At 40.5% G+C, this 16,801-nt stretch overlaps 1 protein-coding gene across 2 annotated transcripts in view; it reads right to left on the bottom strand.

Moving 5' to 3' along the window:
• jmjd1cb (jumonji domain containing 1Cb) overlaps nt 1-13,166 on the bottom strand; it is a 99,462-nt gene extending 86,296 nt beyond the window's left edge. The window contains exon 1 of one of the 2 annotated variants that reach the window (XM_052070960.1): nt 12,742-13,166. In XM_052070960.1, the coding sequence (XP_051926920.1) occupies nt 12,742-12,897 (156 nt within the window). In that variant the 5' untranslated portion in view covers nt 12,898-13,166. The remainder of the gene's footprint in view (nt 1-12,741) is intronic. The other variant, XM_052070959.1, reaches the window with a different exon arrangement.
• Nucleotides 13,167-16,801: the final 3,635 nt, after the last annotated feature.

The raw sequence follows: 16,801 nt of genomic DNA, 5'->3' as shown, positions 1-16,801 counted from the left end.
GATAGATTTTGCTTTTGTAAAGGTTTCATCATTTGTTGTACTTTATTCATTTCCTGTGTCAAGAATCAAAGTTAATGGCAGTCTCTCCAATTCGGTACTTTTATAACGTGGTTGCCGAGGTCGCGCCACCCTGTCCTAGCCTTTTTAATTTATTTATCCAACCATTAGCCCAAGCGGTACGTCAGGAGGCAGGATTGCGTGGAATTTTAATAGGAGGTATCGGGAACAAAATAATTTTGAAAAATACAGATTCAGGCCTGCCTGTGTTGATGAGAATGTTGGAAATGCATGAGAAATATTGTGGTCATACCCTAAATATACAGAAGACACAAGTTTTATTGTGCTCCCCTACAAGATTGCCGCAAAATACCATTTTAATTGGCAGTCTACTCCATTTAATTACTCGGTCGTGTGTTTACCTAAGCCCTGCCAAAGTTATTTAATGACAACTATATGGGCACCAATAATTAGGAGACAAGAAACTTCAAGAGTTGTTTGGAATAAAAAGAAACCCATAGTTAGACTTGCCACCTTCTAGCTTCCAGTAGAATGGGGCGGGGCATGGTCCTCCTTTCCCCGAAGGACTATTATTTAACAGCCCAATTGAGATTTTTGGTAAATTGGTGTAACCATGGCTATCTTTGATGGATGTATTAATGTAGCCACTGGTTGGCTAGAGAATGATGGAGGAAATATCACAAACACCTAGTCAATGAGTTTTATGATGTTTTTTCCACTGAAAATCTGGGAGGAAATTTCAGCTCCAGGAACAGATCACATTGCTGAGGTGACCAGCATACGACACTGAATTTACAACCGTCCTTGCTGTACCATGCTGGGCAATGGATTTACGGTAGCATTACCTCTATGTGCAAAATTGTCAAAGACTAAGAGCTTAACAGATTTAACAATTTATGTCACAACCATTGCCGAGGAAAGCATTATTTTGATTTTGGTGCCTGCGGCTCATCGACTATTTTTATGGAAAGTTGTGAGACCACAACCAGGCAGACCCGTCGATGCTTATGCATATATTTATGGATACTTATAATTTAGGGAGCAGAAAAGGCCCAATAACTTATACCATGTCATCATTTGACTAAATACAGTCAGCACGGACTACGACAAACATTGTTGGGATAAAAGATTTGAAAAACAGATCCATTTTGCAAATATGGCACACTTCTGGTACATGTCTCTGATTCACATCAAATCAAGTCCAGATGTTCTAGTAGGTTTTCCCTGATATTTTCATGGTTCCACATGAATAAATAAGCCTATTTATAGCTTTTTGGACCCATTCTATGTAATTTGTGAAAAACATTGCTGTTTTATCATTTTCTTTAGTGTGCCAAAACAAGTCTGAGAAATTATTTTTCGGGGCAAAATCCTGTCGACAGTATCTCTTAAAGAACTGAAACAATAACTGATTACTGTCATCTGTAAACACATTAACACCCCGCACCACTCGGTGCTCCCTTTTTGATTATCCTGGGATCTCCCCCATGACACTCCCACTGTGGGTCAGAGTTTAAAAAGAAACATCAAACTAGTTGTCCGCTTAACCTTCTGCCTTCACACACAAGCTCACTCTCTCCCATTCCACTCACCCCGGCCATCACTGGACTTGGTCATTAAAACACAAATCACATGCTCACACCTTCACAGACCCACAGACAGCAGGAATTTACATAACTCTTAACACTATTTCATGTGACTCAGCGCACTATTTGCCAATTCTCTAATGATAACAAAGATGGATAAATCCTGAAAAAAATATATCAATACTGTAGTTCTCCGGGTAATATATAACCAGACACGCCAATTAACCCTTTCAGGGACAACGGTTACTACAGTGGACAGTTTATCATGTTATCAGGTTACAGGGTGCAGGAAAGGGTTAATATACAGTACGTACTACTGTAGTAATTCAAAACAGTACATGTCCACAAACATTCCAGAAAAAGTCATAGCACAATAGAAAAGGTCAATGAAAATGCTGGAAGCAGAGGTTGAGCAAGTCACGAGTGTGAACATCTGGCCTGGTCCAAGACACAGAACAATATTTATCTGATCGTCTGACACTGAGACTGTCGTTCACAACAAAAAAAAAGTTGTGTTGCTTGAAGAGGCCATTAAGTGCCCACTGCTGATGAAATGCAAACAAAGTTTAGCTGGTAGAGCCCTGCATTTATAATGTGAACAAAGGTAACAACTATGGTCCATCAAAAAGTGGTGGTGAGAATGCAGAGGGGAGTTTCCTAAACTAACGAGGATGAAAATTTCATTGGATTTAGGGATTTGGAGACACTGATGCCTTGGAAAATTTGTTAACATGTTCTTTATGCTATAGTTATCTGAATAACTCTAAATATGTTACATGAACAGTTCGTTGTTTATGCGTCGTGTAATGTTAGCATATCGTACACTATTCAGCCTCTTTTATTTTTATTTTAAATTGCCTTTCAAGATGACATGTCTGTTCTCGGTGTTGGATTTTATCCACTCAATTTCCCCCCAGCATGCAATACTATACTCCAGTGCGACTGACACATGATTTTATTCTTCTTTTATGCATTTTATGGCTGGTGCGACCTATATTCCGGAGCGATTTATAATACGGAAAATACGGTACTATATACTTTACTTGACTGACACCAAAGCTTTTGGGTTACAATTCTTTTTCTTTTCTCATCTCTCAAAAAAAAAAAAAGTTATTTTGTTTCAAGAAAACATTCAGCACCTCTCCAAAGCAAATTTCAGCGGTGCGGTGTGGTAAGAACACAAAGTGCAAAGCACAATCTACCAACAGCTGGTCGAGAGTCGGCTTCAATGTATTCCCAGGGTAATACTGTGAACCTATAGGAGACTTTATGGCTGCCGTATGTAGTGCAATGGAGCTCTGTGTGCCAGTGTATATGTGTGCTTGTGTGTGTCAGAAAGAGAGCTCCAACAAGATGGGGGGAGGGTACATCCAGTAAGTAGCCTAAGCAAGCAGGCGATTCAGCCCATCTTGGCTTCAGATTACATTGTTTCCTTCAGCCCCAGAAAAACAAACCACCGACTCTGTATCCACTTACAATTCAAGCCTAACACCTTGGAAGAAGCGTGGCTGTCACATGGCAACATTTGCTTCCCATGAAACCCAGAAATAAAACGAAATTAACGGCAGATTTGCATTTAATGTACATATTACGCTTCATAAGAGAATATAAAAATGTGGTTCAGTCATTCGCCAAGTGACTTCTGACGTTTACTAGTCTGAAGTAATTCCGTTTTAACACCGTTTATTCCGGTGAGAATTAAATAAAATGGCCAAACGGAATTAAGATGTTTCATGTCAACATCTGCATTGGAACAAAAAGGCAGAATCTGAGTAGGATTTCATTGAGAATCAACGTGGGGGCTGTATTTCTTTTGCCTATCTGAACAAATGTCATGCAAACAGTACAATCAGAATAGCCAGGCAGCGGAGAAGGGGGACTCGAGTCATATGATTTCAGTTGCTATTTTTGGGACTTGCGAATGACTTGACTTGGGTTTTCAAAGTGACTCGATTTGACTGAGATTTGAAGTAAATGACTTTACAAGTCATCTTGTTTATGGTTTGAAATTTGCATTTGTTTTCCCTTGCCTTTTTAGCAAGCAGGAAAGAAAAAAAATGCAATTTTTGTTTCATTCACGCCAACCTGGCAAACCCAATAGCAGACGCTATTGGAGGAGAGGGAAAGACTCAGGAGGGAAATCAAACCTCACGCTAAACGTTAGCAAAGCCCCCTCACTTCCCATCTTTAAAACTCATCTTAAAACGCATTATTATTCTTTGGCTTTTGACTCGGCGTGAAACGTTGTGCTTTTTATTGTTTTTGTGCTATCAATTTACTGTTTCAACTGCTTTTGTTGTTGGACCGATCATTTTTGATACGTGCGCAGCACATTGTATGCAGCTGTGGTTGTTTTAAAGTGCTCTATCAATACAGTTGGGTTGAGTTGAACGAAGTGGTGACCTTTTACGACCAGCAAGAGAGGCAACACTGAGGATCAGGAATTTGAATGAATGGATTATTTTGTCAATGACGTTGGAAAAAAATAGATGGCCACCACTCCCCGTGCTTACTCACATACAGTACGAAAGAGTTCCGGCCCAATGTTTGATCGACAATATGATGGGATATTTCATTGAGTCGATTGCTCTAAACTGACAGGGAGAGTGTTGAATCTTTTTTTTTTGCCTGACTGGCATGTGTTTGTTCTCCAAACAAAGCTGCTATTCACAAGCAAACACATGCTGATATGCGGCATGGAAATATTCTACACTGCTTGCACTGATGTGGAAGGTTCTCGTCCAGTCATTTTCTGCTGATTCGCCACAAAGTGAACGTAGTGTCGCAACCATGAAAGCAAACTCGAAGTGGAGCCACTGTACACACGCAAACATACAAAGGAGACTGTTATTGAAAACAAAAGGATCCTCTAGGCAACGGCCCAGACAATCTTCTCTTTCCACTCGCTGTTAAACAAAACCAAGGCGGCAGTTATATAACATGGAGGTTGAGACATTCACATTTGTGTTTTTGTGAGCACTTTATATTTGGGACTACTAATAATAATTCTGATATATTCACTGTCATTTCTTTTGCATGATTGAAAGTGGAATACTTCCACCTCAAAGCTAGCTTAGTTTTTGTTTTTTGCGGGGGGGATTTCCCCCACAAAATTTGTTTGATCGACACGTAAGGTTAACCCTTTGATTCAGCCTGTAACTTGATAACATGATAAACTGTCCACCGTGGCAACCACTGTCCCTGAAAGGGTTAAAGAGCAACAATACACGACAGATGCTTTGTCAAGGTATTTTAGATTTGAAGCAGTAGAGAATGGCACTCTGCCTGTAGCATGTGAGGAATAGACTAAGGCCCGGTCACAATACTCGCACTTGTACCTCTCAATTGAGTGCTTCCATATTCTCAAAAGTGTGTGTAATTTCAAGCGCTTTAAAGTCACCTACGTACGAATGTAGTTACCATACTTATTAGTGATGAGCAGCAAAATTGCAAAAACAGCAACACGTGCCGCCATGTTTGAGAAAACAGATCCAACACAGTCGACGCAAATTGATGACGTAACACGCACTGTCCAAATTGCGCAATTTTCACCCTTGTAACCTGCGCCCTGGAACACGACGTGCACTTCAGTCGAACCTTGTTACGACATACCTCGAGGGACATAACAAATCTGTACGTTATCACGGTGTAACCATTTCCAATAAAATGGCTGACAACTACGATGTATAATAGAGTACAAGCATTTGTAGAGGTACAAACATTTTTTTAAAATACAGTATTCACTACATACACTAACATGACAGAAAATTAAATCAAACAATCCACATAATCTAAAAATGCAAGAGGCTGTGAGAGGGAAGCAGCCATTTTTCACTTTTCATGGTTTTTAATTTAATTCAATAAAGCAAGATCTATTGCGAGCTGTCATACATATAAAAATAGCTTTATGTATTTATTAGAGCTGTCAAACAATTAAAATATTTAATCTCATTAAAAACGCAACTGTCATAATTAACTCAAATGAACTAAAAATTAATCGTGATTACTCACACATTTTTTATTGTTTCTGAAGTGTGGGACGAATAAAGGATATCTTATCTTATAGATTTTTTGTCCTATTTTTCTCCCATTGCTCTCATCAACATGGAATCATGAATCAGTTTTATATGTGCAAAATGCAAATATTTACTGAAATAACAATTTCGATTTTACATGAACATTTTTCACTTGGAGCAGTTATTCACACATAACCTCTCACACAATATTACTGTCCATCAACAATAGTGAAAAAAATATTTTGTCACACAACAGCTGCTTTAACAGCTCTTTTTATGGACTCAAAACAGAGCAATATAACATTATAAAGTGCACATCTAAGGTAAACTAGTACTCAGCCTATAGTGGATTTAAGGCATGGTTGCATACTTCGTTTTTCTCAAGTTTGCTTTGAACACAGCAGTCAGGGTATGTTGATTCTGTTGGTCCTTCTTGCGCGGAAGTCTCTCTACGGCAGGGGTCCCCAAACTTTTTCCTGTGAGGGCCACATAACTTTTCCCTTCTCTGATGGGGGGCCGGTGTCAGTTTGTAACATCAACGATCGTAGTCGAGCTTAAAAAAATTATTATTATTATTATAAGCCACACATAACCAAATAACCCTTTCCAGGTTCTTTACAGAAAAAAGTCAGGAAACAAATAATAACACTATTAATGAAATAAATAATAACTAAATAACCCTCTCTGAGTTCTTCACAGAAAAAAACAGGAAATAAATAATAACTAAACAACTCTCTCTCTTTATAGCCCCTTGAAATCCACAAAAAAAGAGTTCTGCCATCTACGAGAACGCCACCTATCTTGTCTTGTTTATGTCTGCTACCGTCTTGTTCACGTGTTCTACTAATTGATCTGAAACACAACTAAAACACTGAAACATTCTATGGTGTGTAAATAACTTTGTGACCTTGATTTCAACCCTATTTGCGTCATGGGTCATTTTGCCCCGAAGACCACCTTTGTACTTTTTTTTGTACTTAATGTAATGTAATGTAATGTAATGTAATCTTAGATGTGAAAACATCAGAATGTAAGCGATCTATAAAATAAAAATGTGATATTTGCATTGAAACCACAGAGTTGTAACAAACAAAAACACCAACACGGATGTGAAAGTATTTTGCAAAGGAAAAACGAATAGCGTTTGGAATGAAGCTTATCGTCACCCTTATTGTGTTTTATTGTTTTTGTTGTTGTAGAGTGTCCTTGGGTGTCTTGAAAGGCGCTTATGAATAAAATGTATTATTATTATTAAAATGGGTATTGGGCGCTCTTACAATCTTGTCACAAACAAATACACATCACTCACATACCAAAAGGATTGTGTACTCTGTATTGCTCTGCAATGTCCCATCAGTGACATTCACTCACTCAATCTCAGAATAACATATGTAGTCCACAGTCATTACACCTGCATCACGATACACCCATTTCGTCTCCCTATCAATCAATTTCAAGTCTGGTCGGACATCCTGTGGTGTATAATGTACTGTATAGTGCACAGGAAACTATACGCACTAATGTGTGTATGTTGAAAATGGATTCCTCGGGAGAAGCTCCAACCAGTGTGAGAAAAACATACCACATTGGCGGGTTATTGTTTCACATTATTCTTGGACTTGTTGACTTTACTTTCCCTTAAACATCCATCCAATCCATTTTCTGTTCCTCTTATCCTCACAAGGGTTGCGGGGCATGTTGGAGCCTATCCCAGCTGTCTTCGGGGAGTAGGCGGGGTACACACTGAACTGGTTGCCAGAAAATCGCAGGGCACACATGGACAAACAACCATCTACGCTCACACTCACACCGAGGGACGGTTTCGAGTGTTCAATCAGCTTGCCATACATGTTTTTGGAATGTGGGAGGAAAACCGGAGTACCCGGATAAAACCCACGCAGGAGAACATGCAAAGTCCACACAGGAATGCCGGAGTCGGAATCGAACCCTGAACCTCTGCACTGTGAGGCCGACGTGCTAACCACTCGTCCACCGTGCCGGCTCCCTTAAAAAACATAACTAAATTTACTCCTGAGTAATATTTGCCAGATTCATAAGCCTTCTTGTCTTGCAGCAATAATTGCGTTAGTTTTGGCCTATCTGACCAGAGACCCTTGACAAAGGCCTGACAGCTTGGCTTGACACACTTCTTCGAATCTAATCTCCAATCCCTCTCCACTGTATTTCCTAAGCTAGTTAAGCCCCTTGCTAATGAGACGGTGCCCCATTGTATGGAATTAAACCAGAACACTACTCTGTCTCGACCACATCACACACAAGAACCAATGTTACAAGGGAATTAGGATACTTGGGAGTGTTTGTTGGATGATAAAAAAAAGCACATAGTGTACATTATAAGGCTTAGAGGAAGGGTCCATTGATGTGAGAGAATACACATGCATACCAACAGCTTCCCTTACTGCTCATGGCATGAATTTAGTAAACATTGAGTAAAGCACATCACTGCAAAAACCAAACCGACTAGATACACAAATTCTATAGGCTATCTTTGTCACAAAAGACCCACATTTAGGAGATGAAGAAAACCACGCACCTTATATACAGTAACCAGAAACCACTGGATAAAGCAGGGTAAACCACTCCTGTAACTTGCGGCGATAGACCTCTCGAAAAAAGGGTTAATTATTTGAAAAGATTATTCCCATCCTACACTGCAAATCGGCCGGTGTTAAAAGATCTGGGATGGTGTTGCAACAGTTGCATTAACTCCACTGAGTCGTAAAATAACCTGTGTTGTCACCGAGAAGTTGTTAAATTGGGGTGTCACCTGGAATCGACCCTGTTTTTATCTTTGGCTTGATTGTTTCAACCGAAATGTACACCATTTCAAAACTATTACAGCTCATTTGTTGATGCACCATTTCAAAAGATTTTTATTTGTATTTTGTGTTATGAGAGTCAATGTTTGAATGTCAACAACCCGAAAGGGATTGTATGAAGCTAATGTGAGGAAATACTGATTCAGTTTAAGAAAGGGATAAAGCAGGGTGACCTACAGAATTTACTAAGCAGGGTCTTCAAAATAAAATTTTCTTTGAAGAACAAATTTTACATTCGGCACCAATTGTTGGAATTTTAACAGCCAAAAGTAATAACCACCGTGCACCCCAACTGACATGACAAAGCTTTCTCCAATTGGAGGTTGTGCTTCTTCTCCATGGCGAAGGATTTGACTGATTGACAGGCTAATCTTCCAATTGTGGCAGTGCAATTCCCAGATTGACAGGCTCAATTGTCCAACCGCCAGTGCCATTCCGAGCATTGAGCTAGTAAACAGATTTGATTCATTTGGTATCTTATCTTTAAACTCATATAAAATGTAAAAACAATCACGTACGGATGTTTTGCACAAACTGCTGAGTGGTGAACTCCGGCACAGTTGTGTCCCACCAGAAACGCGATCACGGCTGTGCCTATTTAGCATGCAATCTCAGACTCATGATCATCTACCATGATTCAGAAAGAAAGTGTTGCTGATTGCCATGTCCCTGACTGGTGTATACTACATACAATGAAACTCCTCTACAACGAAACCTAGATGGTCGAAAATACCCCATAGTGTGAAAAAAATCTTCGTGCATTAACACCATTCCCACTCTCCTGCCCCCCACCCCATACAATGGAAAAAACATGTTGCGTTATATGAAATTGTGTGTGTGTATGTTTACATCTTAGATCAAATTTGCCACAGTGAAAACCCCCCTGTTGTGAAAAATGTCTTGCTGCAAACATGATTTCGTTGTTGAGGAGTTTCAGTGTAGAAGTATTATCGATGCTATGCTAAGTTGCCTAGAAGATACAAATTGCGTATTATTATAATTGTGAGTAATAGTGCAGGCGCTCTTGGGTAAACGAGGGTTAAGCTGTGACATTTGGACGCTTTATGATTACGTAAAGACGTAGCTCCTACTTGGCTCTTTGCCGATGGAAAAGCAAACACGTTCTTCCTAAGAACTAGTTAAGCACCTACTAAGTACAGCACTGGCGAGCACGAGTACCAATAACATTTTGGCTAACTAACCTTTCTGTTCAGTGTCTAAACATATGAAACAAACTGTGACAGTACTGACCTCAAGTAAATCATCTTTATTTTCACAGAGCCCTGAACTACAAAAACAACAACAACCAGCAGAAACCATTCCGTCACTCTCACTCGCCCCTTTGGAGACATTACATTACACGACATGCCAACCTTACAGACCACCGCTGTCCGCTACGTTGCCCGAGTCCTACTGTATATTATGTTATATGTAGCCATTGTCAAAAAATTTCTATTCGCTTTAATATTCAAGGAAATTTGAATGCCTTTACTGAAAGCAAGGATGTACAGAACGTTTCAAATGTTCAACTCTATTTAGACGCAGTCGCAGAACATAAAGGAGTTTTTGCGTGAAACCCTTATGAAGAAAAGCGGCATATAAAATGGATGATGGATGATCTTTTATTTCCTGTCAGGAATGATATGACTATTTTGTTACTCACCAATTAAAAATTTGTAAAGACCTCTTTATGACAATTGAAAATTCTTTAAGATTGTGTTCCCATACACGTCGTGTTTGTCGTGTGACACTAAGCAATCAGTGAATATAAATCACGATTTTTCTACACTTCTCAACACCGTGGAAAATTTGTGTATTCCAATTTTTTTTTTCCAGTCCAAAATCTTAAAATGTGCCGATGTCATAAAATTTCAAAATAAGCAATTTTTCATAAATATAGGCATAATTTACTACCGGGTAATATATATAGATTTTTTTCAATGAGAGGAAGGGTATAGTTTCGGGGGGAGCTCAACTTTTAAAAAATTACCAGAGAACTATGAAAACCATTTGTGTTTTTGTCTGTGGGGTGAAAATATGGAACCGACTAAACAGGGAAATTCAACAATGCCAAACCATCATTCACTTCAAAAATAAATATTAAAAAATATATTTTGAAGAAGTATAGAGCAGGGAGGGGGGCAGGTTGAGCACAATGTATGGAATTACCTGGAGTATGACCGTACATAATAGATTTTTTTTAATGTTCTAGGTAAAATTAGGTTATTAAATTACTAAGCACAAATACCAAAGGAATGTGAATATTTCACTGTTGTGGGGAAGATAAGTGGTTAAGGAGTATTATTTCGTAGGGACCATTATATTGGGTAATTATTTGTAGTTTCCCTCTTTATCTTTTAATGGTCGACATTTTTTTCCCAAAAGTTACTTTATTATACTGTACTTTGATTTTTATGCATGTTTGAAATAACTTGTCAACAAAAAAATGAATAATAATAATGCAATAGCTGGTTTGAGTTCTATTCAGCTACAGAATACATTTGTGATGGATTGTGCTGCATGTGACACATATCCCGCAGATATCAGATGATTATCCACATTTGGAAGAGGTAGAATTCTGATCTGAAGAGTGTACATCAGACTACATATGTTTGTTTCTCTTTAAGCTGCCACGACGCATTTATGAATTGTGCCACGTGAGACCAACATTTCTTAATTGTGCCGCTGGAATCAAGAAGCGTCAATCCACCCCACAGTGTTAATTCAACAGAGGAAATGATTATTAGATGACTGTGACAGACAGACAATTTCTGGTACTGCGACTATTAGATTGCGTGTTTTAAATGAAATATGTGAATAAAGTGGCAAACATACAGTAGGATAGCTGGAAACACAAACTGACAATATTAAAAACTGTTTCATCGTCATTATGTGGATTGACATCTAAACCGTAAAAGGCAAAATCCACAGAGAAACACCTCAACATAATCACAGCAAACGTTGACATATCAAAATTAGGGGCAGGGAGTTGCAGATGAACAAACAAGCCCACATTGATAACAAAATCTCCTTATGAGAAGTCCGTAACAGCTACATTACATTAGACATTTGGAAATGCACACATAGGAGCAATTAAAACAGAAATCACACAAAAATATCCAGTCAAGATTTTTGGCCACTGCACAGCATAAAGAGGCCGTTCAATTTGAACAAAAGAAAAATAGAACAGGCTCGAACCAACAGTGAGACATTTGTGCATTTGCCAGCAAAGGGCCTTTCGGGGCAAATATTTCATTGTTGTAGGTGGTTTTGATCTGTGAACACAATATGTTTATTTTTAAATTATTTTAGAGATGAAACAAAGTCTAAGATATTTCCCACATATGACTGGGACCATGTTTCAAAGATTCACGACACACACAAAAAAACCCTCTAAACCTAGTCACTTGAGATTTCATAAAATATTTTAAACGACAACTGCCCATTGTTCATCTTGCAGCAAGACAGTTTTATGTTGAAGGAGTCCGAGGATTCCTGAGAAGCTATGCAAGTCGAAAGGCTTTTTCGTCGGTCGTTAAAACATATGTAGACATCATGTTTGTGGTCGAATGTGATGCTCAAGTGCCGTGCATTTCATTCATAAACAACATGATTGTGTGGGGGGGGGGGGGTTGTTTGTTTGTTTTTCCCCCCCAGAGCAAAAATTGAATAAGAGCTCAATCGTGAAAACTAACCTTACTACCTCGGTCAGCTGATTTGCAGCATACATCAGATTAAAGGGTTCAGCTGCTTGGTAGTCAGATTCCTTCACATGCTTTACAATTGCAGCTACTATATGAACACAATAAGATGAAGTATCTTACATTCGAAGTGTATATCGTAGTTTATGTAGCACCGAATCGTGAACAACAACATGTGGCTACAATTCACGCCATGATTACATATCATAACGTTACACCGATGAAGGAGAAAGGTGTTTTTTGCGCATAGTCCTGTCTAGACCACCGTTGGTTTGTTTTCAATAACTGCTGCTGGTAGTCTGCCTACACCCATTTCGGGTTTCTCAAATGGTGTGATAAGCAAACTTTCATATCAATCCAACGCTTTGGGGTACCTAAAGATTTGTAGCCATTTCACCCAGATATGGAATAAGTTTTTTAACGCGTAAACACGCGTGCGCGCGCGCTCACACATGCAGACACTATAAATGTCTGCCTTACTGCATTGCCTGGCTGGCCAGCCATCAACCACCGAGATTTCTCCCAATTGCTTTTGCGTGTAACAGACAAGCGGGAGGACGAGAGTCGGGGTTTTCCTTACCGTCAGGTCGAGATTGTCACTGTCTCGATGGTTCACAGCTCGTATGACACCGGATCTCCATGGCCACCGAGCGATGTCGCCGAGTTCAGGCGGCTCGTCCCCGCTGACACAGAGGAACCTCTTCCCGACTAGCTCCGGCCGAGCCTCGAATGCCATGGCCCTTCGCTGGCCGAAAACCCTCCCTCGGAAAAAAACTTCCCAACTACGACGCCCTTACAACCCGGCCTACTACGACATTAAAAAGGTCTTATGGACGCCCGCATTAGAAAGAAATTTTTAAAACGACCGCAATTCGTCGCTAAATGGGCATACAACCCGTGGGATTTAAATGTAGTAGTCTCCACCCGCTCGAACGTCAGTCCTTTTTCCCCTGGCTTGAAAAAAAACCGTGGAACACTGAACCGCATCACAGCTACAATTCTTGCCAGTGTTTCTACGCTGGATTGGAAAACATTCACAGACCGCAGCGCGGTAGTGTCCCTCCGCTCGAATCCGCGCTATTTTCCCCGCAAAACTCAGGCAGTTTGACCCCAAGTGTGCTTCACTCGTAGTATCACTGTAATTACTGAGACTACTCGTTTGAATTTTTTTTCCATGGTCTGAACACAAATACAACACAACTGGAGGAGGACTATAAAATAGGACTATAAAATCCATCATAAACACAGCCGAGTGTACGGTATTCTGGATTATACCAAAATCTGTATTCTTATACTTTTGTCGTCTAATTTTAACATGGGAGATTATTCCCCAAATTCGGTTTTGGTATTCACATATCTATCCACATCAGATAATATATCTATCGATCGACCGACCGACAGACAGACAGGCAGGTGCGCGCGCGCACACGCACACACAGATTTGGAAACTGAACTGTATTTATCGAGCACTTTATAACAACCGCCGCTGTATATAAACTGCTGTACATGGAGAAAAAACATAAATCGTATGTCTTTGGCGTATCATCTCAGAGCAAAATATGCTGCTGAAGTTACCTCCACAGGGCCTCACAAATCAACATTGCTGGAGTGTCGTGCTCTGGTCCAGAAGTAGGCCTGTAGGAGAAGTTTTGAGAATTGTTTCCATGAGAAGAATAGAAGAGAGATGCCTATAAAAGTGAGCTAGCTTTGATTGTCTTGTTCAACGGTTGTATTTTACGGTGGAAGAATTGTATTTGCGGACCAAATAAAGCTGTGGCAACAGTTTTTGATTCTAAATATAGTTTCTATTTGATTATTTTTGCAAATCTTAAGAATACCTGTTACAAGCTTCGTAAAAATAGTAGAAGTAGAAATACCAGATTAAGTGTGATTAATTATGGCAACTTTTGCGAATAATGAAATTTGAAAATATCATTGCCTGCGATTGGCTGGCAACCAGTTCAGGGTGTATGTACCTTGCATACTGACTGAAGACAGATGGGTTTGGCTCCAGCACGCTGGCAACTATCGTGAGGATAAGTTTGGATAACGGGTGGATGAATGTAATTGCTTGACAGCACAAATATATAAATATAGAGATAATTCATTCATTCATTCATCTTCCGAGCCGCTTGATCCTCACTAGGGTCGCGGGGGGTGCTGGAGCCTATCCCAGCTGTCCTCGGGCAGCAGGCAGGGGACACCCTGAATCGGTTGCCAGCCAATCACAGGGCACACAGAGACGAACAACCATTCATGCTCACACTCACACCTAGGGACAATTTAGAGTGTTCAATCAGCCTGCCACGCATGTTTTTGGAATGTGGGAGGAAACCGGAGCACCCGGAGAAAACCCACGCAGGCCCGGGGAGAACATGCAAACTCCACACAGGGAGGCCGGAGCTGGAATCGAACCCGGTACCTCTGCACTGTGAAGCCGACGTGCTAACCACTGGACTACCGGGCCGCCAATATAGAGATAATGAATTTCATAAATCCATACTTTCATGGCCATTTAAATGTGAATACAAGAACTAAAAAACTGCACACTTACAGTGTACTTCCATTTGTGCCCAAATGTTTGTTTCCATTATTTTTGCTCCTAACCTTTTTATCAAGTAGTCCACTTTCATGCATAATGACATTGATTGGGCAAACTTTTTTTTTACATAATTATGACATCAATTTAAATATTTGGGAACTTTGTATGTATGATTTTGCATACAGATCTAGATGATGAGTTAAAAACTGAAAGCTTAGCGAAATAGATTTCTATTCAACTGTGATCCATCGGTGCCATCCCAGACAAGCTATGTGACCAGAGAAGCTCCACTGGGAATCTTCCTCACACTGCTGCAGACTGCAGCAACCGCCTCCATGAATAACAAGTAGCTATGAATCTATCACCCACAACCCTACACGCTCTCATTGCGCACAAAAGCATGCACAGAGGTGCATGATGTCACAAAAATGAACATTGTATGTAAAGGCTCATGTAGCACACCTGTCATCTCCAATCTAATCATCAAGACAAAGCCATGTGTTTGCCAGAGGAAAAGATACAATTTTACTTAATAACTGTAAAGCAGAATAACAATCATCTTTATTGGCCAAGTATGTAGAGCATACAAGGAATTGTTCTCCTTGTAGCACAGTATAGGCTACACTAGTATTGCAATAACAAGTAACTACGATTAAAAAAAGACATAATATATACACATCGAAAGACCCCCCCCCTTCAATGACAGATATGCGACAATGTGTAGTGTCATCAAGTAGTGATAAAGTGATCAGTGTTGAAATACAATATTATGACGGGTGTGCAGTTGGTGCAGATAATTGTTGCGCCATTTTAAGTGACCGATAGCAGCAATTGTTGTACAACTTTAGGTGTGCAATTAAACAGTAAATTGTTAAGCGCTTTAAAATGCCTGGTGCTGTGGAATATTGATCAATGACAATTGTTCAAGTATGTCCAGAGCTGGAGCTACAATGATCATTGCAGTAATACCAGAGCGCCAGCTGCTCCACTTCTTGTCTGTATGCAGACTCGTCGCCATCTTTAATGAGCCCGATGACTGTGGTATCGTATCGTCCGCGAACTTTCTGAGTTTGACGGCTGGGTGCGTTGTGGCGCAGTCGTTCGTGTAGAGGGAAAAGAGCAGCGGAGAGAGGACGGATCTCTGGGGGGCCCCAGTGCTGGTTGTGCGTGTTGATGATGCTGTCCTTTCCAGCCTCACTTGTTGTGTCCTTACCATCAGGAAGCCGAGGGGCCTCTGATAGATCGTAGGGAACACACTGAGTTTGAGAAACATGGAGGTGAGAAGTTCTGGGATGATTGTGTTTAATGCAGAACTAAAGTCCACAAACAGGGTCCTACCATAGGTGCCTGTGCCGTCAAGGTGCCCCAGGATGTAGTGCACCCATGTGTTGAGTGCAAAGTCCTCAGACCTGTTTGCTTGGGAGGCAATATGCAGGGGGTCCAACAGGGGTCCGGTGATGTTCTTTAGGTGGTTTAGCACAAGGCGTTCAAAGGACTTCGTGACCACAGACATTAGAGTGACAGGCCAATAGACGTTCAGTTCCAATGTTGCTGTTTTGGGGGGGGGACTGGGATGACGGTGGACTGTTTGAAGCAGGATAGGACCTCACACAGCTCCAAGAATCTGTTGAAGATTTGTGTGAAGACTGGAGCCAGCTGGTCGACACGTTTTGATTTGAGGAAGGAGGAGTACACCTTAGTGGGCCCTGCGGCCTTCTTGGTCTTTTGCTGCATCAAGAGCCATCTCATGTCCTGTTTGTGATCTCCAGGGCAGGAAACAGGGTCTTGGGTGTGGTTAAGGTTGTTTCTGGTGGGGGTGGGCAGTGAAAGCCACTCTGCAGCAAGACCGAGATGTTTGTCACTGGCTCTCCATGCTAACTCACCATCACCGCCCTACGAATGCCAGAATATTGTGTTGCAAACCCTTGAAAATGAGCTCAACGGAACTGAGAAAGGAACAAATCCATTCATAACGTGATTCTATTCAGGATCTTTGCTAAAAATTTTCAGTCACTGGAATGAGTCGTTTGTGAACGACATTCACTACTGAAGCCCCATCTATTGCATTGCGAAAAGAAAAAATGCCAAATGCTTAGAA

Source organism: Hippocampus zosterae, chromosome 7 (assembly GCF_025434085.1).
Source record: "Hippocampus zosterae strain Florida chromosome 7, ASM2543408v3, whole genome shotgun sequence".
NCBI classification, from domain to species: domain Eukaryota; kingdom Metazoa; phylum Chordata; class Actinopteri; order Syngnathiformes; family Syngnathidae; genus Hippocampus; species Hippocampus zosterae.
This window is presented reverse-complemented; position numbering and strand designations above follow the sequence as displayed.